Raw genomic sequence first — 24,604 nt, 5'->3', positions numbered from 1 at the left:
TTAAGTGATAGGATAGACTCTTGACCTCAAAGTCTACCTTGTCGTGGACTCTGCAACTTATTGTAGGGTCATAGAGCACTACAGCACAGAAACTGGCCTTTTGGCTCACCTAGCCTATGTCAGCCTGGTCTTCTGCCTCGTCCCATCTACCTGCACCCAGATCATATTCTTCCAAACACTTCTTACACATGTACCTATCCAAACTTCTCTTAAATGTTGCAATTGAACCCACGTTTATCACTTCTACTGGCAGCCTGTTCCATATTCTCACCATCCTCACAGTGAAGTTCCCCCTCAGATTTCCCTTAATTATTTCACCCTTCACCCTCAACCTCTAGCTCTAGTCTCACCCAACCTGAAGGGGAAAAAACCTGGAAGCATTCACCCTGTCTGTACCCCTCATAATTTTGTATGTCACTAGAGGATTTACGTTCATTCTCCTGTGCACCATGGAATAAAGCCCTAACTGGTTCAACCTTTTCCTTTAACTCAGACCATCAACATCTTTGCAAATCTTCTTTGCTGTACTGCATTATATTCTGCATGCTGTTACTGTCACTGTTTTCCAGTTGTATTATTTCGATGCAGTTAGCCTGACACGATTACAGCTCCGGGCATCAGAGGTCGGAGGTCAATTCCTGCACCCTCTGTAAGCAAGGTTGCATGTTCCTTCTGTGCGAGCGTGGGTTTCCTCTGGGTGTGCCGGCTTCCTCCCACAGTCCAAAGACAGTTAGTTGGTTGTTGCAAGTTGTCCTGTGATTAGGCCAAGGTTAAAATCGGTGGGTTGCTGGGTGGCACAGCTCAGTGGGCAAGAGCTGCCTTCTCTCAGCTCTATCCCTGAATAAAATAAATCTGTAGGGAGGGCACGTAGAAATAAGTTTTTCACTGCCCTTCGGTACATGACAACAATAAACAGGTTTGTCAATTCTTCAACAGTCAGATTGAACTGACTTATGGACTCACTTTCAAGGACTCTACAGCTTGTAGTCTCAGTACTATTTATTTACTTATTATTTTATTTGTAGTTTGTCTTTTGCACATTGGTTATCAGTCCTTGTGTATAGTTTTCACTGACTCTATTGTATTTCCGTTCTACTGTAAATGCTTGCAAGAAAGTGGATCTCAAAGTAGGCTATATATGTTCTTTGATAATAAATTTATTTTGAACCCCATGTCAGCAACAGAAAACTGCAGACCATCTCTTGCACTGTCACAAACTTGTTCCTGATTGTGCTTCTGCGCAAGTGTCTCATTTTGCATGCTTTCTCTCCAAAATCTTGTATAATTTACACCCTATTGGTGTTCTCCACATGGTCTGAAACCAATATACCTGTGATGCTGCTGCAAGCAATTCCTTCATTAAACCTGTGCCACACTGTACTCGTAGACATGACGATAAGCTTGACTAAACCTGCTCTGAACTGCTCCCAACACATCAATAACCTGCCCTAACTAAAGGAGACCAAAGCTGCCAACACATAGCTAAAACAGAACCACCTTCTTTCTGCATTAGGATTCTGCACCCGGTGACCCTGTTAGCCAACTGAATGACAAGCCTTACTTTGCGCTGGTCTTTGATGAATCACACACTTGGCCGAACATCCACGTCAATGTGGTCATCTGCACTAGTCCCATTTGCCCATATCTGGCCCAGATCCCTTTAAACTTTTCCCAACCACTTACTCTTCCAAAAGTCCAATAAACATATATTTTTTCAGGGCATTGAGAGCAAGAGCCACGAAGTCACATTTGCAACTGTATTAAACTTTTGGCTAGGCTGCACAGAGTATTGCATATGGTTCTAGACACCCTGCTACAGGACAGATGTATGGACTTTGGGGAGGTTGCAGTAGAGGTTCACCAGGATGCCGCTGAGATTAGAGAGTTTGAGCTGTGAGGAAAACTGGAACACTGATTTTCTCTGCAGCATCAGAAGCTGAGGGAAGACCTGACGGAAGTTAATAACATTATGAAAAGGCTACCCAGAGAAGACCAAGTCTTATTTTTCCCCAAGCTCGAAACATCTAATACCAGTGAACATGAAGGTGGGGGGGGGGTAGTTTTAAGGCAAAGTTTAGTTTCTTTTTACACCATAAGTAATGGGCGCCTGGAATGGGCTGCCAAGGAAGGTAATAGAAGCTGTTAGACAGAGACTTGAACATGGAAAGGAGGGAGGAATGGGCACCATCCAGTCAGAAGAAATTTAATTTAATTTGGCACTGTGCTCAGCATAAATATTATGGGCCAAAGGACCCGTTCTTGTGCCGCATTATTCTAAGTTCTAATGTCTATTAACCACCTCCACTGGTAGCTCATTCCACATGTCCACCACCTATGCAAAAGAAAAATCCCCCAAATCCCCTTTTAAATCTTTCTCCTCACCTTAAACCCTTGGCTTTGAGATTTGAACTTCCCCATCCTGAGGAAAGAGACTATGGGTATTTATCCTGTCTAAGCCCTGCATGATTTTATAGACCCACTATCAGGTCAGCCTTGAGCCTTCTTCACTCCAGGGAAAACAGTCCCCGCCTGCCCAGCCACTCACGCCCTCCAGTCCAAGCAAATCTCCGCTGAAGCGCTTGTATTTTTCCATGGATTGAAAGCCATGGGTGACCCTTCTGTTCTTATGCAAGCCTACAGGACATTAACTTTGTTCTTAAGCCATTCCTGTGTAGCTTTGGTTTTATACTTGGGGTCATTTTCTCCCTGGAAAACAAATCTTCTCCCAAGCTGCGGTTCTCTTTCGGACTACATCAGATTTTCCTCCAGGATTTCCCTGTATTTTGCTGCATTCGGTTTACCCTGTACCTTCATAAGCCTTGCAGTACCTGCAGTGAAGCATCCCCACAGCATGCAGCCACCACCATGCTCCACGGTAGGGATGGTGTGTTCCAAACATAGCGTTTAGTCTGATGGCCATAAAGCTCAATTTTGGTTTCATCACACCATAAAACTTTCTTCCAACTGAATTCAGAACCTCCCACGTGCCTTCTGGCAAACAGATTTCATGTGAGTTTTATTCAACAGTGGCTTTCTCTTTGCCACTCTCCCATAAAGCTGCGACTGGTGAAGAACCCGGGCAATAGCTGCTGTCTGTGCGTTCTCTCCCATCTCAGCCTCCGAAGCTTGTAACTCCTCCAGAGTTATCATGGGTCCCTCATGAGTCACCTTCTTGCACAGTCACTCAGTTTTTGAGGATGGCCCGCTCTAGGCAGATCTACAGCTCTGCCATATTCTTTTTAATTCTTGATGATTGACTTAACTGTCCTCCGAGTGATATTCAGTAACTTGGAAATTTCCTTGTATCCATCTCCTGACTTGTGCTTTTCAATAACCTTTATGCAGCGTCCTCATGGTGTAGTTTTGCCAGGATACTGACTCACTGGCAGTCAGACCTTCCAGATAAAGGTGTATTTTTACTACAAGAACGCATCTCCGTTTAACTAACTGTGTGACTTCTAAAAACAATCGGCTGCACCAGTAATGATCTGGTGTGTCATATTAAGGAGGGGTGGTGGGAAAACTCATGAAGTTAATTATTTTGTGGGTTTTATATTTGTAATTAATTTAGATCGCTTTGTAGAGTTCTGTTTTCACAGACACAATAGTCTTTTTCTGTTGATCAGTGCAAAAAAAGCCAAATTAAATTACTGTGATTCAATAAGACATGAAAGCTTCCAAGGGGGTGAATACTTCTTATAAGCACTGTACCTTGTCTACACAATTACAGATGTAGCCAGTGACAAATGAGGCACATTCCATGAGGTCTGTGTCTTCTCCGCAGTGCACAATGATTAAGCACATGGATAAAAGAAGAATGGAGGGCTATGTGGGAGGGTAAGGTTGGGAAGTTACTGGCTGAGGGCCTGAACTGCTCTATGCTCTATGAACTCAGCAGTTCAGAAACTGTGGAGGGAAATGGACAGTCGAGGTTTTGGATTGAGACCCTTCATCTGGACTATTTCCTGGAGCGAAGGAATAGGGAACCGAGAAAAGATGGATGGTCACACTTAGTTTTCCCAGGTAGGGGAGTCTTAAACTAGAGGGCACAGATTTAAGGGCAACCTGAAGAGCAAATTTTTCCACACAGAGAGGTTCAAGCACATAGTTCCTTCAAAGTGGTGAGGAAGGCATGTTGGCCGTCATCATTTGGGTCACTGGATACAAGAGTTGAGACCACAGCATCTGTGCAATTCTGGTCGCCTAGCTATAGGAATGATGTAACTAAGCTGGAGAGGGAGCCGGAAAGGGTCACGAGGATGTTGCCAGGACTGTAGGGCTTGAGTTATAAGAAGTTGCACAGGCTCAGACTGTTTTTCCTGGAGCGGAGATGACTGAACAGTGACCTGATAGAGGTTCATTAAATCAGGAGGGGCCTGGATAAGGTAGGTGGTCACAATTTTTTCACAGGTGAGGAGGATAAGGAGGTTCGCCGAACCCTCTAACAAACTTCTACTGGTAGTGTCTTGACTGGATGCATCACAGGCTGGAAAGGCAATTCGAATGAGCTGTAACAATAGAAGCTGCAGGAACTGCTGGACTCAGCCCAGTCTATCATGGGCATTTGCCTTCCCACCACCAGCTGTATGTCTAGGAGGCAATGACAACAAGCATCGTCAAAGATCCCACCATCTGGGTCATACCATCATCTCACAGCTACCTTCGGGCAGGAGGTACAGAAGCCTGAAGTCCACTTGATTCTTCAACCAACAGGCACAACACTAATCAGTATGTCAGTACAGCAACACTGTGACCACTTTGCACTAAATGCATTTTGTTCTTTGTTCTAATCCTGTTCTTTCTTTCAAAAAAAAAAAATTAGTGCCTGATGCACACTGCAGCACAGACCAGACCTTTTAGACCATTCTAACCTTAAATTTGCCCAGTCCCAATGACCTGCACCGACCTAGTTCTCCATACCTGGCCAAACTACGTACCTAAAACTTCTCTTAAATGTTGAAATTGACCCCCTCATCCACCATTTGCACTGGCAACTCATTCAACACTCTCACCAACCTCTGAGGGAAGAGGTTCCCTCTAATGTTCCCCTTAAATATTTCACCTTTCATCATCAACCCATGACCTCTAGATGTAGTCTCACCCAACCTCAGTGGAAAAAGTCTGTTTGGCGTTTACCCAAACTTTTCCTCTCAATTTTGTATACCTCTATCAAATCTCCCTTCAGTCTTCCACGTTCCAGGGAATAAAGTCCTAATCTACCCAAGCTTTCCTTAATACTCAGGTCCATATAGAACATGAAATGTACAGCACATTACAGGCCCTTCGGCCCACAATGTTGTGCCGACCATGTAACCTACTCCAGAAGCTGCCTAGAATTTCCCTACCGCATACCCCTCTATTTTTCTTAGCTCCATATACCCAAGAGTCTCTTAAAAGACCCTACTGCATCTGCCTCTACCACCTTTCACTCGCAGTGCATTCCATGCACCCACCACTCTCTGTGTGAAAAACCTACTTCTGACATCACCCTTGTACCTGCTTCCAAGCACCTTAAAACTATGCCCCCTCATGTTAGTCCATTCGATCCTGGGGAAAAGCCTCTGGCTAGCCACATGATCAATGTCCTCATCATCTTATACACCTCAATCAGTTCACCCCTCATCCTCCGTCGCTCCCAGGAGAAAGGGCTGAGTTCACGCAATCTATTCTCATAAGGCATGCTCTCCAATCCAGGCAACATCCTTGTAAATCTCCTCTGCACTCTCTCTATAGTATCCACATCCTTCCTGTAGTGAAGTGACCAGAAATGAACACAGTACTGCAAGTGGGGTCCAGCTAGGGTCTTATATAGCTGTAACATTACTTCATGGCTCTTGAACTCAATCCCATGATTGATGAAGGCCAACACACCATACGCCTTCTTAAAAACAGTCAACCTGTGCAGCAGCTTTGAGTGTCCTATGGACACGGACCCCAAGATCTTGCTGATCCTCCACACTGCCAAGGACCTTACCATTAATATTATATTGTCTTCAAACTGGACCTACCAAAATGAACCACTTCACACTTATCTGGGTTGAATTCCATCTGTCACTTCTCAGCCCAGTTCTGCATCCTATCGATGTCGTGCTATAACCTCTGACAGCCCTCCAGACTATCCACAACACCCCCAGCTTTTGTGTCATCAGCAAACTTACTAACCCATCCCTCCACTTCCTCATCCAGGTCATTTATAAAAATCACAAAGAGGAAGGGTCCCAGAACAGATCTCTGCAGAACATCACTGGTCACCAACCTGCATGCAGAATACAAACCATCTACAACCACCCTTTGCCTTCTGTGGGCAAGCCAGTTCTGGATCCACAAAGCAAGGTCTCCTTGGATCCCATACCTCCTTACTTTCTGGATGAGCCTTGCATGGGGAACCTTATCAAATGCCTTAATGAAATCCATATACACCACATCCACTGCTCTACCCTCAATGTGTTTTGTTTCATCCTCAAAGAATCCAATCACTTAGTAAGGCATGACCTGTCCTTGACACAGTCATGCTGACTATCCCTAATCAGATTATGTCTCTCCAAATGCTCATAAATCCTGCCTGTCAGCATCTTCTCCAACAATTTGCGCACCACTGAAGTACGACTCACTGGTCTATAATTTCCTGGGTTACTCACTGGTTTACAATTTCCTCGGTTTCCACAAGTCCTAGCAACACCCTTGTAAATTTTGTCTGCACTTGTTCAACTTTATTTACATCTTTCCTGTAGGTAGGTTACCAAATCTACACACAATATTCCAAGTTAGGTTTCTGAAACATTTTATACAATTTCAACATAAAATTCCAACTCGTATTCAATACATTGATTTACGACGGCCAATATGCCAAAAGCGCTTTATGACTCTATATACCTCTGATGCCACTTTCAAGGAATTATAGATCTGTATTCCCAGATCCCTCTGTTCTACCACACTCCTCAGTGCCCTGCTGCTCGCCATGTAAAACCTACCCTGGTGACCCTGGCACCCAGGAGGCGACATACCATCTGGGAAATTCATTTGTGTCCACAGAACCTCCTTTCTGTTCCTCTAGCACCATAGCTCATCTCTTCTCCTCCCTTCCCTTCTGAGCCTCAGAGCCAGACTCAGTGCCAGGGACCTGACCGCTGTGACTTTTCTCTGCTGGGTCATCTCGCCACAACCAGTATTCAAAGTGGGGTAAACACAAAATAATCTGCAGATGCTGGGATCAAAGCAACAATCACAATACGCTGGAGGAACTCAGCAGGTCGGGCAGCATCAGTGGAAATGATGAGTCAATGTTTCGGGCCGGAACCCTTCGTCAGGACTGAAGAAAGAAGGTGGGGGAGGGTTGGAAGAAGGCTCGTAGTTTCAGTTGAAAAACCAGTAATTTGAAAGACAAAGAGGTGGGGAGGGGAAGCAGGGACGTCATAGGCAGGAAAACAATGGGTAGTAGTAGAAGGAGGCGGAACCATGAGGGCGGTGATAGGTAGCTGGGGGAGGGGGCAGAGTGAAATAGGGATAGAGGAAGGGAGGGGGGGGGAATTACCGGAAGTTGGAGAATTCTATGTTCATACCAAGGGGCTGGAGACTACCTAGACGGTATATGAGGTGTTGCTCCTCCAACCTGACTTTAGCCTCATCATGGCAGTAGAGGAGGCCATGTATGGACATATCTGAATGGGAGTGGGAAGCAGAGTTGAAGTGGGTGGCTACCGGGAGATCCTGTCTGTTGTGGCGGATGGAGTGGAGGTGCTCAACGAAGCGGTCCCCCAATCTGCGTCGGTTTTCACTGATGTAGAGGAGGCCGCACCGGGAGCACCGGATGCAATACATGACCCCAAGTGTCTGTCGGGGTCATCTATTGCATCCGGTGCTCCCGGTGCGGCCTCCTCTACATCGGTGAAACCCGACGCAGATCGGGGGACCGCTTCACCGATCTGAAAAAAAAAAAGCAGGATCTCCTGGCAGCCACCTATTTCAATTTGATTTCCAATTCCCATTACGACATGTCAAATAATGGCCTCCTTTACTGCCATGATGAGTCCCCACTCAGCTTGGAGGACCAACACCTTATATTCTGTCTGAGTAACCTCCAACCTGATGGCGTGCTTTGAAATGACTTTATTTCTTACATCCTTCACATGCATGAGTAAGAATTGATTTCATGAACTTCTGGTAACTGCTCACCCCCTTCCCCATTTCTGTTTCCCTCTCTCACCTTTTTTACCTGGCCTTCACCTCCCTCTGACATTCCTCTTCCTCCCCTTTCTTCCATTGTCTTCTTCCCTCTCCTATCAGATTCCCCCCTCCTCCAGCCTTTTATCCCTTTCACCATTCACCTTGACAGCCATCCTTTCCCCTCTGCCGATTTCACCTATCACCTACCACCTTGCACTTCGTTCTCACCTCCCCCCCCCACCTTCTTACTCTGACTTCTCATCTTTTTTTCCAGTCCTAATGAAGGGTCTCGGCCTGAAATGTTGACTGTTTATTCGTTTCCACAGATGATGTCTGACCTGCTGAGTTCCTCCAGCATTTTGTGTGTGTTGCCTTGGACTTCCAGCATCTGCAGAGTTTCTCATGTTTGAGGTCTATCAACTACTTAATGCCAGATTTAGTTAAAAGGTTAATCTCATGGTTCTCTTGTGAATGGCTGTTCACCTGATACTGTGTGTCTGTGATGCTGTATACTGGGACCAATACACATGACAATAAACTTGTTTTTGACTGTGGTGCAGAGGCTGGCTGATCCGAAGGTCCCTGTGCTGTAAGGCTCCGCGGAGAAGGCAGAAGCATGGGTGCCGCTTACCAGGAAGGTGGTCTTGCCCTCGCTGGGGCGTCCGTGGATGAGGAAGATGGTGCCCTTCCTCTGCTGGAGGATCTTGGCAGCCGCTGCCGAGAGCTGCTTGCGCCGGCCAGACAACTGGCTGCTCTGAGCCTCCAGGAAGTTCGCTTGGAGGCCATCTTGGTCATCTTCGGCGCTGCCCTGGCCCTGCTGGTTAGAGGGAGAGCGGGAAGCAGTCAGGGGGAAGGTGCTGGGGGAGGGAGGAGGTGGAGGCCCTCCCTTCCTGTCCCATCCCCCAACATCCTCACCTATCCGTGCCTCGGCCAACAGGTTGACGGGCGGGCGCGTGCACGTGCTAAGGGGAAACAGCAGGCAATGCACGCACAGGAAGATCCCACGATAGGAAGTTTGAGGGAAGGTTTCGCGAGAGTTCCTTCCCTAATGCAGCTGGGATTGTTGGGAGAGCTGAAGGAGTGGCTTTACTGCTTCCTGGGGTTGGTAGTGGTGTCAAGGGAGGGAGCCAACTCCTTCCTGGAGGTGTAGAGAGGTGAGGAAAGGGTTAAACTGTGGCTGGGGTGAGGTTAAGGAAGGCGCTGAGCATTTTAGTAGTGCTGGTGGAGAGTAGAAGTGTTTCACGTCTCCCTTGACTTGGGTAGAGCGGTGAGTAACCATTGTTGGGTTGGGGAGAGGATACTAGAGAAAAGGGATAACCGCTTGGGTGTGGGCCGAAAGCCGTGGTGGGCGGGGGGTGTGGAGAGAGGGCTGTGACCATTCGTAGGTTAAGAGGAGAGCAGTGGGGGGGGGGGTGGCGGGGTGTTACACGGATTCAGCGTGACTAACCTGGCAGTGTTGAGCGAGGATGGCCTCCCAGAGTGTGCGCAGGACACTGCTGCCGAATTCCTCGAGTCTCGCCAGGTAGGGCTTCCCGTGGAGGAGCCCACCCCACTCGCTGCGGTAGCTGGAAGCAGATGACAGGGCGAGGAGTTGGGGATGCAGGACCAGACCCACTCCCAAGAGCACACGTCCAACTCAGTCTCCCAGGCCGCGGCGCGCTCGCAGGTGCATCGCCGGATTGCGCGCGCGCCCCCGTGCCATACGGCTACACCATTCCTCCCATGGACCACACCCGCACAGGCCTGCACCACACAAATTCAGGGTTGCGAACCTCTTCCTCAAATGCAGGATGCAAACTCACTTCCTCCCCTGCCGCTAAACGCAGGAATGGAAACCCTTCACACATCCCCACCACCTCACCGCAAATACAGGAACGGAAACCCCACCCTCATCACGCACCTCCCAAACCCAAAGTTTCCTCCCCTACAACAGAGGGAATGAAACAACCACACAAAAGCAGCAATACAAACTCCCTCCACCAAATGAACATCTTCCACATCAAAAGCAGGAACATAGCGTAATTGGCTGTTTTCCCCTGGGAACGGGACAACGATTGGGACAGAGAAGGGGTACAGAGCGGCAATTCGAGCAGGAAAATGAAGGGATATGATGGGCTGAGCATCAGCAGGACATGTGCTGTAGCTGAGCCCGGACACACAGCGGGTGAGGGCGAGGGAAGACGGGAGAAAATCACGCATGAGATCCTTACTTCTCCAGGGTCAGCAAATCTCGCTCCTTCACCTCCCTCTTCAGCTCAGCTACCCGGAGTTTCGCCTCCTCTGACTCCGCTGAGAAATCCGGTGTCCACTGCTCTGGAATTGACCTGTTCCAAAAGGGAGGGGGAGTGAGGGAGGGGTGATGGAAACAGTGTCCCATTCACTCCCACCTTATATGATCTCAATGGAACACACTCCTTCCCATTCTCTCTCACGATACCCAATCCCAACAGACCCCACTCCTTCCCATTTACTCCCACTGTACACAATCCCAATGGATCCCACCTCTTCATGTTCACTGCCATTATACACAATCCTAATGGACTCATTCCTTCCCATTCACTCCAGATGGACCACCCCCATCCCCTTCCCATTCACTCCCAATGGACTCTATATCCCTTCCTATCACATACAATCCGAACAGACCCCGTCCCTTTCCCCTCCACGGGTTACATTGAACCACCCTCCCTTGCCCACCTTTGGACAGCCGGGTCTCTCGTGTAGACAAAGCAGGTCTGTCTGGGATCTCCCGGGTTCTGTCTCAGGAACTGCATCAACTCCATCTCAGTGATGGAACGACCTCTTGGATAGTCCTTAACCTGGGAGGGTGGGTGGGTGGGTGGAGGGAGGAGGGAGGATAGGAAGAAACTCAACATAAGAAATAGGAGCATGACCTACTCCGCCATTCAGTAAGATCAAAGCTTATCAGGCCGTGGACTCAGCCCCACCTACCGGCCTTTTCCCTATAACCCTCATTTCCCAGCTATGCAGAAACCTGCCTGTCTTAAATAAATTTCATGAGGTAGCTTCTACGGCTTTGCTGGGAAGAGAATTCCACAGATTCGCTAGTCTCTGGGAAAAGCAATTTCCCCACATCTCTGTCCTAAATCTAAACCTCTGAATTCTGAGGCTATGTTCCCGGCTTCTAATCCCACCAACAGCAAAAATAATTTTCCTCAATTTATAGGCCTGTGGATGCAGTTGGTGAGCAAGAGTGTTCGGAGCTAGTGTACGAGTGAGGATTGAGAAGGAAAAGCAGGATGTAAGGACTGGATACAATTGAAGGAGGCAACTCTTGCACAGCACTCCGTACACTGATCACACTCTTCCAGGGGCATGGTCAGACACAGGGTGAGGCTCCCTCCACACCGCCCCATCAGAGACAGGATCTGGCACAGGGTGAGGCTCCCTCTGCAGAATTCTGGCGTATTTGTCCCCTTTGTTCAAGACCTTCCCACCAGTGGAAACATCTCCACTCTCCTATTGCTCTCCCTGGACTTGAAACATTTGGAGAGTTGACCCTTGTTCTACTAGGCACCGAAGAACATAATTCCTATTCCTTTTTGTAACCAGACAACGCTCTTATCCCAGTAATTAGCCTTGGGGAATCTCTTCTGGACTGTTTCCAATATGCATAACGTTCTGTATGTAACTGTACAATTCTACACAATACCTCCACTTGCCTCTGCCCCCATCCTCTGGTCAGGAGACCAGACCTTGGCAGAATGCTTCAGAGGCAGTCTCACCGAGAACCTGTATTATTGAGTAAGGGATCTCCACTCTATTTTGACACAGTCTCAGATTCGCACAATGCAGCATGGAGACAGGCTGTTTGGCCCAATTTGTCCAACTAAGCTAACTGTATTTGTCCACAGTCAACCCCCATCCCCTAAACCATTTGCACTCCATGTACATGCAGAAACGCCATTGCAACTGTGCCCCCCTCGACCTCTTCCTCTGCCGGCTCGTTCCACATACCTGTGTGTGAAAAACATCCCGTTTAAATCTTTCCCCTGCTGCCTTAAGCCTGTTCCCTCTGGTTCTGGACTCCCTACCCTGGGGAAAAGACCCATCTATCCCTTCTGTGCTTTGCTTTGCTTCATTTGATAAACCTTTATCAGCCTCCTTTGCTCCAGGGAAGACAGCCTTTATAATTCACCTTGGTGAAAGCCCTATGGTCTTTTTGATCCTATCATACCTTTCCTACCTTGCCTTTCCAATGCACATACTCATCTAAATACCTTTTAAATCTTTCTTCTCTGACCCTAAATCTATGCCCTTTAGTTTTAAACACCCTGCCCTGGGAAAATATCATGGTCATCTTCTTCCTTAGGCAGGGTGACCAGACCTGTACACCATATTCCAGGGGTGGTCTCACTGGGACTCTATAAATGGAGCCAGGGCTCTCTAGTCCCACACTCACCCGTATCGCTTTCAGGTGGTAGAGCAGACCTCTGTCCCCGATAAGAGTTCAACATCCCAACCTCCGCCTAGTACTGCACTCAAAAGGGGAACGTGTAGCTTTGGTAGGGGCCAACGGGGTTTGAACATCCGAGCTGAGTTCTTCCTTACCCACTGGAACTGGGGCAGGTCTGGCAGGGAGTAGCTGTCCAGGATCTGTCCGTAACGCTCGCCCAGGATCAGCACGAAGAGCTGGCAGCGGGAAACCTCAGACAAGCAAAGCTCCAGTTGTCTGCGGATGGGGGAGAAGCAGTGGGAAGATAAGAAAGCCGTCGGGAGTGTGAAGGGGAGAGGGGGAGTGAGGGCAGGAGGGCAATCTGAAAGGAGGAGAGTCCCGGCGATGGGTGGAGAGTCACCCCGGCACCCCGGAGTCACAGCGTGCGTGGCGGGGGGGGGGGGGCGGGGGGAGAGGTCACATCCCACACATCCCAGGATGGCGGTCGGAGGGATGTCACGCTGAGGGATAGTTGGGTGGGGTCAGAGGGAGGAGGTCGTGCAGGGTTGCAGAAGGGTCAGGTGGAGTTCATTCCCGAGGGTCAGGGGGTCAGTGTCAGTGGAAATTCACGTCTAAAGCTTACGGATCAGTGTCAGAGAGTCACAACAGGATCATGAGGTCAGTGTTGTAGGAAAGGTCATAGGGTCAGTGTCAGAGGAAGATCATGCCAGACCTTCATAAGGTCAGGGGGTTAGCGACCAAGACTAATTGGGGGAGGGGCTAAAGACTAAGGGTCACGGGGTCAGAGCGGGGCTCTGACCAAAGGTCAGGGATTGGAGGGAAATCGTGGCTGAAGGTCACAGGGGTCAGAATCGAAGTCCAGGCCACCTACCTGTTGCTGCGGCTCTCCTCCTCGGTGATGCCCCAGCGCAGGTCGACCTCCTGCAAGTGAATTCGGTGGGGAGCAGCCCTCGCACGCAGCTCGGGGAGGACGGCGCGCACCAGCAGGTCCCGCTCCCCTGCCATGTCCCGGAACGTGGAGGAGACGAAGATCCGGACAGTCCTCCACCTGCAGGGAAACGGGGTTGTGGGGTCAGAGCCGTCAGAGGGAAGCAGTCCGAGGAGGGAAGGGGCTGGCACTGTTAAACTGCCTTTTTTTAAAATAACACTTTTTAAGATTTGTACTTTTTAACAAACTCATGAATTTTACAAACTCACTGACAGAAAGCGGTATAGCAGCTAAACTAACAGTTTGTCATCTTTCTTACTGGTAAGTATTAACACATTACATATATGTAAATGTTTTAATTATGTAGCCTATTAATCACGAAGGAACTTTCATTATCTTATCTATGAAAGTGATAGATTTTTCAGAAACACCATCTTTTATTTCTTTATTCCTTTGTCTTATACTCCTTAGCATTAATTCCCCTCATAGAATCATTTCTCAGCTGTTCCTTTAGTTTGCACATTTGTTTGCATTCTAAAATAAACAGAAATTTTGGAATTAAGACTACTTACTGTTTTTGACTCCTGAACGAACCTGAAGGATCAGAAATTGGCATTTATTTCAAGGGGGAATAGAATACAAAAGCAAGGGGATAATGCTGAGGCTTTATAGAATACAAGTCAGGCCACACTCGGAGTATTGCCAACAACTTTGGGCCCCATATCTCAGAAAGTATGTGCTGTCATTGGAGAGAGTCCAGAGGAGGTTCACGAGGATGATTCCAGGAATGTAGGGGTTAACATATGAGGAGCGTTTGGCAGTTTTGGTCCTGTACTCACTGGAATTTATGCAGGGAGGAGGATCTCATTGAAACCTACCGAATGTTGAAAGGGCTCGATAAGGTGGACGTGGGGGTATCCTGAATTTTGTTCTAAAAGGCCACCCCTCAATTTCAAGGCTGTGCCCTCTAGTTTTGGATACCCCCACCAGAGGAAACACCCTCTCCACTTTCACCTTATCTAGTCCTTTCAACATTCAATAGGTTTCAATGAAATTCCCACTCCCCCGCATTCTTCTAAATTCCAGCCTCAGCATTATCTCCTCAGCATTATATTCTATTGCTGTTGAAATGAATGCCAACTTTGTATTTTCCTTCATTAACCTTCTGGGAGTCTCCTAAGTCCCTCTGCACCTCTGATGTTTGAATTTTCTTCCCAGTTAGATAATGGTCTGCATTTCTGTTCCTTTTACCAAAATCATACATTTCCCAACAGCGTATTCTATCTGCCACTTTTTTGCCCATTCTTCCAATTTGTCAAAGTCCTTCTGCGATCAGCACTACCTACTCCTCCACCCGTCTTTGTATCATCTCCAAACTTTGCCACGAAGCCATCAATTCCATGATCTAAATAACTGATAAACAATGTGAAGAGTAGCGGTCCCAACACTGACCCCTGAGGAACACCACTAGTCACTGACACCCAACCAGAAAAGGGCTCCTTTATTCCCCCTTGCTGCTCCTGCCTGTCAGTCATTCCTCTATCCATGTCAGTATCTTTCCTGTAATGCCATAGGTTTTTATCTTGTTAAACTGCCTTGTGTGGCACTTTTTCAAATAACTCCTGAAAATCCAACTAAATGACATCCACTGCCTTTCCTTTGTCCACCTTGCTTGTTACTTCCCCGAAAAACTCTAACAAATTTGTCAGGCAAGATTTCCTTTACGGAAACCATGTTAACTTTGACTTATTTTATCATTAATCTCCAAGTACCCTGAAACCTCATCCTTAAGAATGGACTCCAACACTTTCCCAACCACTGAGATTAGGCTAACTGGCCTATAATTTCCTTCCTTTTGCCTTTCTCCCTTCTTAAAGAGTGGAGTGACACTTGCAATTTTCCAGTCCTCCGGAAACATGCCAGAATCAAGTGATTCTTGAAAGATCGTAACCAATGCACCTGCTATCTCTTCAGCAACCTCTCTCAGGAGTCTGGGATGTAGTCCATCTGGCCCAGGCGACTTATCCACCTTAAGACCTTTCAGTTTGCCTGGAACTTTTTCCTTTGTAATAGCAATGGCACTCACTTCTGCTTCCTGACACTCACAGACCTCTGGCACACTACTAGCATCTTCCACCGTGAAGACTAATGCAAAAGACCCATTAAGTTCATCCGCCGTTTCTTTGTCCCCCATTACTACCTCACCAGCATCAGTTTCCAGTGGTCCAATATCAACCCTCACGTCCCTTTTAATCTTTATATAACTGAAAAAAATGCTTTATTTTATTTCCCCTCGTATTTCACCTTTTCCCTTCTTATGGCTTTTTAGCTGCCTTTTGATCGATTTTAAAAACTTCCCAGTCACTTTTGTTGCATTATATGCTCTTTCCTTGGCTTTTATACTGTCCTTAACTTCCCTTGTCAGCCACGGTTGCCTACCCCCTGCCATTTGAGAACTTTTTCTTTTGGGTATATCTATCCTGCACCTTGTAAACTATTCTCAGAAACTTCAGCCACTGCTGCTCTGCCGTTGTCCACACCAGTATCAGATAGGTCCTTCTGCCCCTCCTCACACTAGGGGTTTGAGGAGAAAGATGTGAAGATTTTAATTCCCTACCCCGCCTCGCTCTAGCGTCTCTGCTTGCTGTCCATTTTGCACATATGCAAGTTACATATAATTTATGCCAAGTAACACACACACAAAATGTATGTATTGCTTAACGTAAATTATCTCATCTTTATGATTACAAATTACAAGTCCTTTCCAGTCCCAGTGATGGGTTGTGGCTAGAAAGTGTTGACTGATCATTTCCCTCCATAGACGTAGCCTGACGTGTTGAGTTCCTCCAGCAATTTGTGTTGCGTTGCTTAAGATTTCCAGCATCTGCAGAAGCTCATATGTACCTCTACTATTTACAATATAGAACAGCACAATGTGGTCCACAATGTTGTGCTAACCCTTTAACCAACTCCAAGATTAATCTAACCACAGAAGTGTAGTGGTTAGCATGACACTATTACAGCTCGGGGGCGTCAGAGTTGAGTGTTCAATTCCGCTATCCTCTGTAAGAAAATTTGTATATTCTTCCAGCGTGCATGTGGGTTTCCTCTGGGTCCTCTGGTTTCCTCCCACAAACCAAAGACGTACCGGTTAGTAGGTTAATTGGTCATTGCAAATTGTCCTGTGATCAGGCTAGGGTTAAAAATCAGTGGCTAGCTGGTTTCCATAATTAGAGGAGCAGAAAACAGACATGGATGGTATGTTGCCCCCTAGGTGCCAGGTCAGGGATGACTTGGGTTGGATTCACGGTATTCTAAAGGGGAAGGGTGAACAGCCAGATATCATGTTACATATCAGTGTCAATGACATAGGTAGGAAAGGAGAATAGATCTTGAAGAGAAAATCTAGGGAGCTGGGTAGTAATCTCTAGATTGTTGCCCGTGTCTCATACCAATCAGGGTTAGAGATGATTTGGCAGATGAATGCATGGCTGAAGAAATGGTGCAGGGGGCAGGGTTTCAGATTTTGTGATCACTGGGATTTCTCCTAGGGAAAGTGTGATCTGTGCAGAAATGACAGGTTACAACCGAACCCGAGAGAGATCAATATCTTCACAGGCAAGTTTGCTAGAGCTGTTGGGGAGGGCTTAATCTAATTTGGCAGGGGTACAGGAACCAGAGGGATAGGGCTGAAGATGGGGCAGTCGACATACAACTAGATACTAGTATGTAGTGAGACTGTGAGGTGGGACAGGCAGGTGATAGGGCAAAATTGCAGTCAGTGGGGTGAGTTAAAGTGTAATAGGGGACCAAAATCAAAAAGGACGATGAATGCAGGACTAAAGGGGCTTTATTTAAATGCTCACAGTTAACAGAATAAGGTAGATGATCTCGTAGCGCAGTTAGAAATTGGCAGGTACGATGGGCATCTCTGAGTCGTGGCTGAAAGAAAATCATAGGTGGGAGCATAATGTACAAGGACACACATTGTATTGAATGGACAGGCAGGTAGCCGGGCAGGGGGTGGTGGGAGGGAGAAAGTGTCGGTAAAAAATGAAATCAAATCCTTAGAAAGAGGTGACATAGGATTGGAAGATGGAGAATCCTTGTGGGTAGATTTAAGAAACCACAATGATAAAAAGACGTTGATGGGAGTTGTATATAGGCCTCCGAACAGTAGCCAGGATGTGGGATACAAATTACAATGGAAGATAGAAAAAGCATGTTAAAAAGGGGAATGTTGCGATAATCATGGAGAATTTCAATATGCGGACAGATTGGGGAAAATCAGGTTGGTGCTGCATTCCAAGAAAGAGAATTTGTGAAATGTCTACAAGATGGCTTTTTAGAGCAGCTTGTGGTTGAGCCCACTAGGAGAATGGCAATTCTGGACAGGGTGTTATGTAATGTCTCAGATTTGATTAAGGAGCTTAAGGTAGAGGAACCCTTAGGAGATAATGATCATAATGTGATAGAATTTACCCTGCAGTTCAAGAAGGAGAAGCTGAAATTGGATGTATCAGTATTACAATGGAGGAAAGGGAATGCAGAGGCATGAGATAGGAGCTGGACAAAGTTGACTGGAAGGAAACACCTGCACAAATGACGGCAGAATTGCAATGGTTGGTGGGAAATTTGGAAAGAGCAGTAAAGATATATCCCCAAGATGAAGAAGCATCATAAAGGGGGGATGAAGCTAAGCTGTGGCTGACAAGTGAAGTCAAAGACAGCTGAAAAGCAAAAGAGAGGGCATATAACAAAAATTAATGGGAAGATAGCGGACCGGGAAGCTTTTAAAAACAAACAGAAAGCAACTAAAAAAGCAATAAAGAGAAAAAAAAAGATAAAATAGGGAGGTAAACTAGCCAAGAATATGAAAGAAAATACAATTCTCGAAAATATGAAAGAATATATTTTTCAATATTATAAAGAGTAATAGAAAAATAAGAATGGATATCAGTCCGCCTGGAAACTGACACTGGAGAGGTAGTAATGGGGTCCAAAAAAATGGCGGACGAATTTAGTAAATATTTTATGTCACAGTTGAAGATACGAGCAGTATGCTAAAAATGTGATAGTATCGGGGGCAGGGGTGAATATAGTTGCTATTACTAAAGGGATTTTACTATTACTAAGGAATCTGAAAAGTCTGAAGGTAGATAAGTCACCACGACCAGATGGACTACACCCCAAGGTTCTGAAAGAAGTACCTGAAGAGATTGTGGAGGCATTAGTAATGATCTTTCAAGAATCACTAGATGGTGGAATGGTTCCTGAGGATAGGAAAATTGCAAATATCAGTCCAGTCTTTCAGAGGGAGGCAGAAGATAGGAAATTATAGACCAGTTAGCCTGACTTCGATGAGTGAATTATTAAGGATGGGGGTATTTGGAGAAAAGATAAAATTGGCCAAAGTCAGCATGGTTTTCTAAAGGGGAAATCTGGCCTGACAAATCTGATAGAATCCTTCGAGGAAATAATAGTCAGGATACACAAAGGAGAGTGGATGTTGCTTAATTGGATTTTCAGAAGATTTTGACAAGGTGCCACATATGAGGCTACTTAACAAGAGCCCATGTTATTACGTGGAAGGGACTATCATGGACCAAAGATTGGCTGACTGGCAGGAGGCAAACAGTGGAAATAAAAGGATTTTTTTCTGGTTGGCTGCCATTGCCTAGTGGTGTGTCGCAGGTGTTGCTGTGGGACCACTTCCTTTCAGGTTATACATTAGTGATTTGGATAAAGGAATTGATGGCTTTGCGGCCAGGCTTGCAGACAACACAAGAATATGTGGAGGGACAAGCAGTGTTGAGGAAGTAAGTGTCTAGAGAAAAACTTGGACAAATTGTGGGAACGGGCAAAGAAGTAGGAGATGTACTACAATGTAGGGAAGGGCATGGTCATGCAATTTAGAGGAAGGACTATTTTCTATATGGCGAGGAAATTAAAAATTTCAGAGGTGCAAGGTGACTTGGGAGTCCTCTTGCAGGATTCCCGAAAGGATAACTTGCAAGTTAAGTTGGTAGTGAGCAAAGCAAATGAAATGTTAGTATTTATTTCCAGACGATTAGAGGGCAAAGACAAGGATGTAATGCTGAGGCTTTATAAGCTGTAGTCAGACAGCAGTTAAGAGTATTGTGAACAGTCTTGGGTGCCTTATCTAAGAAGAAAATGTGCTAGCATTGGAGAGAGCCCAGGAGAGGTTCACAAGAATAATTCCGAGAATGAAAGGGTTTACATATGACAAGCATGTTATGGCTTTGGGCCTGTACTCACTAGAGTTCAGAGGAATGTGGAGGGACCTCATGGAAACCTATTGAATATTTAAAGCACTAGACAGAGTGGAAGTGGAGAGACCATCTCCTATAGTGATGGTTGTGGAACCAGAGTGCAGAGCCACAGAATTGAGGGGCATTCATTTCAAACAGAGATGAAGAAAAATTTGTTTAGCCAGGTGGTGAATCTCTGGAAGCCACTGCCGCAGAGGGCTGTGCAGGCCGAGTCATTGGGTATAATTAAGATGGAGGCTGATAATAATAGGCATCCGTTAGTCTCATGAGACCATGGATTTGCGCCTTGGAAGGTTTCCAGGGCACAGGCCTGGGCAAGGTTGTATGGAAGACCAGCAGTTGCCCGTGCTGCAAGTCTCCCCTCTCCATGCCACCGATGTTGTCCAAGGGAAGGGCATTACGACCCATACAGCTTGGCACCGGCGTCGTCGCAGAGCAACATGTGGTTAAGTGCCTTGCTCAAGGACACAACACGCTGCCTCAGCTGAGGCTCGAACTAGCGACCTTCAATTCACTAGACAAACGCCTTAACCACTTGGCCACGCGATAGGTTCTTGATTAATCAGGGTGTTAAAGGTTATGGGGAGAGGCAGAATGGGGTTCGGGGGATAATAAACCAATTATCGAATGGCAGAGCAAACTCGATAGAACAAATAGCCTAATTCTGCTCATGTCTTATGATCTTATCCCTCTGTTCTTCTGCAGCTTTCTAAGAACCCTGCCATTAACCTTGAATTCTGTCTTCAAATTCAACCTTCCAAAGTGAATCACTTCACACTTTTCCCCAATTGAATTCCATCTGAAACTTCCTAGCCCAGCTCTGTCAATGTCCCAGTCTAACATATGGTAACCTTCCACACTATCCACAACACCACCGACCTTTGCGTCATCTGAAAACTGATTAAGCCACCCCTGATTAAGTCATTTATAAAAATCACTTTACAGCTCTAACATCAGTGTTCAATTCCACACAAAATTCTTCCAGGTGCTCCAGTTTCCTCCCACATTCAAAGATGCATGGTTTGAAGTTACTGAGTTGTGGGCATGCTATGTTGGTGCTCTGTGGCTCCACTTGTGGGCCAGCCATCACAAATTCTGCTGATTTGATTTGATGCAAAACGACACACTGTAGGTTTCGATGTACCTGTGATAAATAAAGCTACTCTAGAATAAAAGATAAAAATCATAATAAGCAGGAGTCCCAGAATAGATCTCTGCAGAACATCACTCATCACGGACTTCCAGGCAGAATATACTATCTACACCCACCCACTGCCTTTTGTGGGCAAGCCAATTCTGAATCCACAGATCAAGTTTTCCTGGATCCTATGTCTCCTGATTTTCTAAATGAGCCTACTGTGAGGAACCTTGTCAAACACCTTACTAAAATCCATAGACACCACATCCACCGCAATGTCTAAATGTTAACTGATGATTGTTGTTGTCTTGTGCTACGCCTCCACTGCAGATAAAGCTACTTTTCATGACATGTACAGAACTGTGCAAAGGTCTTTGGCTCCCCAGATTTTTGCTTATATGGGTTTCTAACGGCATGGCCTTCACAGAGACCTGATCGCAACATCATTGAGGCTGTCCAGGATTACCTAGAGAGGCAGAAGCAAGACAGCCAAAGTCTGTTAAAGAACTGTGGCAAGTTCTCCAAGATGCTTGGAACAACCGACCAGCTGATTTTCTTATAAACCTGCATGACAGTGTACTTAAGAGATTTGATGCAGTTTTAAAGGCAAAGCGTGGTTACACCAAATAGTAATTTAATTTTAGGTTTTACTGTTTGCTGCTCTTTATAGTAATTTTTTAGATATTTAGAAACTTTTCACTGCATTCTTTTTGCAAGCACTTTTGCTTTACAGACTTGTTTTTACATGGGCCTAAGACTTTTCAGAGTTCCGGATACTTCGTGTGTCTCTGCCTGTGACAACAAGCGAGCTAGTGGGGAAAGTTTCTCACACAGTGGCTAGTGGGAATGTGGAAAAAGCTGAAGCAGAGGAGGGAGAGGGAGGGACATCTACAATGGTTAGACGACTTTTGGACAGGTAGGGAACTTTTAGAGGGATATGAGCCAATCCCGGGCAAATGGGACCAGAGCAGATGGCATCTTGGTCGGCATGGACAAGATGGGTTGAACGACTCTCTGACCTGTGGATGGGAGCCCGGAGAACACTGGAAAGGGAAGTTGGTTCCATCTCCTTGAGGACACGGACATTCTCTCGGGCTTTCGGAAGACGGAAGATGTCGTCAATCTTCTCCACGTGTTCCAGGAGACGGCAGGAACCTCGCTCGCATAGAAACCTTGAGCAAGCAGATTTGAGCTCAGACTGGATAGTTACCAACAGCTTCCCAGTATCACACAGGACACACATCAGACCAGGGTCAAGGTAAGGCACAGGGCGAGGCTCCTTCCACCAAGTCCCGTCACACACTCCCAGGGACAGGGTCAGACACAGGGTGAGGCTCCCTCCACACCGTCCCGTCACACACTCCCAGGGACAGGGTCAGACACAGGGTGAGGCTTCCCTCCACACCGTCCCGTCACACACTCCCAGGGACAGGGTCAGACACAGGGTGAGACTCCCTCCACACCGTCCCATTATACACTCCCAGGGACAGGGTCAGACACAGGGTGAGACTCCCTCCCACACCGTCCTGTCACACACTCCCAGGGACAGGGTCAGACACAGGGTGAGGCTCCCTCCCACACCGTCCCGTCACACACACCCACAAAATGTTCACTATTTTTCTGTCTTACCTTAAGATCTGGTCACTGTAGCCAAAGAGGGTGATGTCATTTCCGCGGCTGCTCATTTCAGGGTCGATACTGTTGAAGCAGAGAGAGAGCGACAGAGAGGGATTAAGGTGTGCTTGCTCCTGCAGTAAACATCTGCAATTAATAAGCTTCAAGGAAACAGTCGGATAGGAGACCTCATTGTCCCTCTGCTCCTGGTTATTGGCCAACGTGTTTGTTCATAGACCCAGTGTCAGCCAGAGGGCTCAGGCCGTGCCAACTGCAAGCCCCTCTTCAGAGATGCCCGTGACCAGGTGAGGGAGAATGCAGTGTCCACGGGCACTTTGGAGGCTTTCTGAGCCCCTAACATTCTGTGAGAGGGAGGGAAAGAAATCTCCAGAATTCTCTCCTCAGTGAGCTGGGGGGAGTGGTCAAGGGAGTGGTTAGAAGATTAGAGTGGCCAAGGTCAAAAAAATCATAAATTGCTTCTCTTTCTACAGATGATCTACTGAGTGTCTCCAGCATCTTCTGTCCTCTCCCACTCCCACTGCCCTGCTCTCCCTTCCTGTCCATCTCCCCCACTGCCCATACTCTTCCTTCCACCCCACTCCATTCCACCTCCTTCCTGCTCATCTCATCCTCTCTCCCTCGGATGGGACACGACACTGTGCAACAAACCAATCTGACAAGAATAGCTTGGAGAAGAGGCCCTGGGCCTACCTTTTTCTCTGGGCTGAGAGATCCACCTGGACGAAGAGGAGGTTGCTGTTGACAAGGCGACGGTAGACTTGGACCATCTCCTCCGTCTGTGAACTGCGGGACAGGTCCAGAAGGGTGTCGATCTGCCGGGTAAGGGGGGAAGAGTCAGGCAAACCCTCCTCTGCATTGCTCGGCGAAACAGACTCCACCACACGCCATCGTCCATTGTAGAGCAATTCCCCAGCCCCTGCCCCCTTCTGGTTACAGGGACTAGCCCAATTGTGGGACCCTCTCCACACTGCCAGTCCAACCACTAGATGGGGCGTTGGGTGGGGTTTGCCAAGGCCAAGGAAGCTTAGCAGCTCCTCTGCCCAGTCATAGGGCCAAGGCAATCTAGCAGGTCCCATGACTTGTTCCTTTTTGAAACATCCCAACCAAACAAGCCACGGCTTTGCCCAGGAAATTGCACCGAGCTGGAGACCCAGCCCAGCCCGACACTAACCATTTAACCCCTCGCTGGACCCTTCCCTGCACTTCCAACTGCCTCGGGAACAGTAGACCACCCTCCCAACCCAGACCTCCTCTCTCCTGCCACGCAGAAGGTACAAACGCACATACCCCCAGGCTGAAGGGCAGATTCTACCGCACTATTACCTTGAGCAGATAAGGACAGACTCCTGATTTCCCAGTCTACCTTCTCGAGTCCCATGCACCTCATTCTCCGCATGCACTGCGTTTTCTCTGTAATGTGATATCATATTCCACATCCTGTCACAGCTTTTCCTTTTGTGCAACCACGACGTACTCATGCCTCGAGCACTCTGCCTGGATGGCACGCAAAATAGAACTTTTCTCTGCGCCACGCTGTCCAGATGCATCACAGCTTGGTACGGCAACCGCTCTGCAGGAGACTTCAGAGCGCTCACCACATCACAGAAACCAGCCTCCCCCTCTACGGGCTGTCTACACTTCCAACTGCTTCAGTAAAAGCAGCCAACATAATCAAAGACCCCACCCATCCCAGACATTCTCTTTTCTCCCCTCCCATCAGGTTCGAGGACAGCTTCTATCCTGCTGTTAACAGTCTATAAAATAGCTGTCTAGTAGCATAAATTGGACACTTAACTCCACAATCTACCCCACTCTGATCTTACAGTCTGCCTGCTTGCCCGCACTGCAGCTCCAATTCCTTATTATTTTATCCTGTTCTACCTCAGTGCACTGTGTAATGATCTGTTCTGTACGATCAGTATGCAAGACAAGCTTTTCGCTGTACCTCAGTCATTGTCATCATTATGGGCTGTATTGTATGACGTGGATGATCATGGTCTTTCCGTGACCATGATTATCCTGGCCATATTTTT

The 24,604-nt window shown here is 47.1% G+C and overlaps 1 protein-coding gene across 7 annotated transcripts in view; it reads right to left on the bottom strand.

Annotated features, from left to right (window-relative positions):
* The window catches only part of tep1 (telomerase-associated protein 1), a 123,772-nt gene that overhangs the window by 54,638 nt on the left and 44,530 nt on the right, over positions 1-24,604 (bottom strand). For 6 of the 7 annotated variants that reach the window (XM_072270085.1, XM_072270079.1, XM_072270084.1 and 3 more), the window contains exons 15-23: positions 23,262-23,383; positions 22,566-22,634; positions 21,956-22,108; positions 13,449-13,625; positions 12,733-12,853; positions 10,858-10,979; positions 10,374-10,487; positions 9,611-9,728; positions 8,795-8,980 (exon numbers count right to left, since the gene is read on the bottom strand). In XM_072270085.1, the coding sequence (XP_072126186.1) occupies positions 8,795-8,980; positions 9,611-9,728; positions 10,374-10,487; positions 10,858-10,979; positions 12,733-12,853; positions 13,449-13,625; positions 21,956-22,108; positions 22,566-22,634; positions 23,262-23,383 (1,182 nt within the window). The remainder of the gene's footprint in view (positions 1-8,794; positions 8,981-9,610; positions 9,729-10,373; positions 10,488-10,857; positions 10,980-12,732; positions 12,854-13,448; positions 13,626-21,955; positions 22,109-22,565; positions 22,635-23,261; positions 23,384-24,604) is intronic. The other variant, XM_072270083.1, reaches the window with a different exon arrangement.

Source organism: Mobula birostris, chromosome 10 (genome assembly GCF_030028105.1).
Source record: "Mobula birostris isolate sMobBir1 chromosome 10, sMobBir1.hap1, whole genome shotgun sequence".
Classification (NCBI taxonomy): domain Eukaryota; kingdom Metazoa; phylum Chordata; class Chondrichthyes; order Myliobatiformes; family Myliobatidae; genus Mobula; species Mobula birostris.
The sequence above is the reverse complement of the archived record's forward strand: the minus strand, read 5'-3'. Positions and strand labels throughout refer to the sequence as shown.